The sequence below is a fragment of the Penaeus monodon genome, chromosome 29 (genome assembly GCF_015228065.2).
Source record: "Penaeus monodon isolate SGIC_2016 chromosome 29, NSTDA_Pmon_1, whole genome shotgun sequence".
Lineage (NCBI taxonomy): Eukaryota > Metazoa > Arthropoda > Malacostraca > Decapoda > Penaeidae > Penaeus > Penaeus monodon.
Genome location: NC_051414.1, coordinates 3,708,097 through 3,708,658, shown reverse-complemented (window position 1 = coordinate 3,708,658; position 562 = coordinate 3,708,097). Strand labels below are relative to the sequence as shown.

At 47.7% G+C, this 562-nt stretch overlaps 1 protein-coding gene across 1 annotated transcript in view; it reads left to right on the top strand.

Moving 5' to 3' along the window:
• Nucleotides 1–549, top strand: part of LOC119591624 (protein O-linked-mannose beta-1,2-N-acetylglucosaminyltransferase 1-like) — a 6,235-nt gene extending 5,686 nt beyond the window's left edge. Inside the window, exon 9 of the mRNA XM_037940377.1 lies at nucleotides 47–549. Coding sequence (XP_037796305.1) covers nucleotides 47–209 — 163 coding nt within the window. The 3' untranslated portion in view covers nucleotides 210–549. The remainder of the gene's footprint in view (nucleotides 1–46) is intronic.
• Nucleotides 550–562: the final 13 nt, after the last annotated feature.

Genomic DNA, 562 nt, shown 5'->3' with positions numbered 1-562 from the left:
ATGACACAATCCACATCACTCCTAAAGCATCCTACATTCCGAACAGTCCCTACAAGCCACCGGGAATCGAGGTCCTGCGTGTGATTGACCCGAAGGACATCGACGAACTGGACTTGGTGGCGCCTTCGAACCGACGCCGCTTCAGGAGGCCGGAGCTCGAGTCCCTGGTACCCTTTTTGGACACGGCGTTACCTGTTCTCCAACCCTAAGTTACCTGTTCTCCATCCCTAAGTTGTTATCTGTTCTCCAACCCTAAGCTGTTATCTGTTCTCCAACCCTAAGCTGTTATCTGTTCTCCAACCCTAAGCTGTTACCTGTTCTCCATCCCTAAGTTACCTGTTCTCCATCCCTAAGTTGTTATCTGTTCTCCAACCCTAAGCTGTTATCTGTTCTCCAACCCTAAGTTGTTATCTGTTCTCCATCCCTAAGCTGTTATCTGTTCTCCATCCCAAAGTTGTTACCTATTCTCCATCCCTAAGTTACCTGTTCTTGGTGGCCTTCCCGTTGTTCTTTAGGATATAGTTGAAGCGGCAGTTCCTTGTAAAATATGTATAGCGTTACA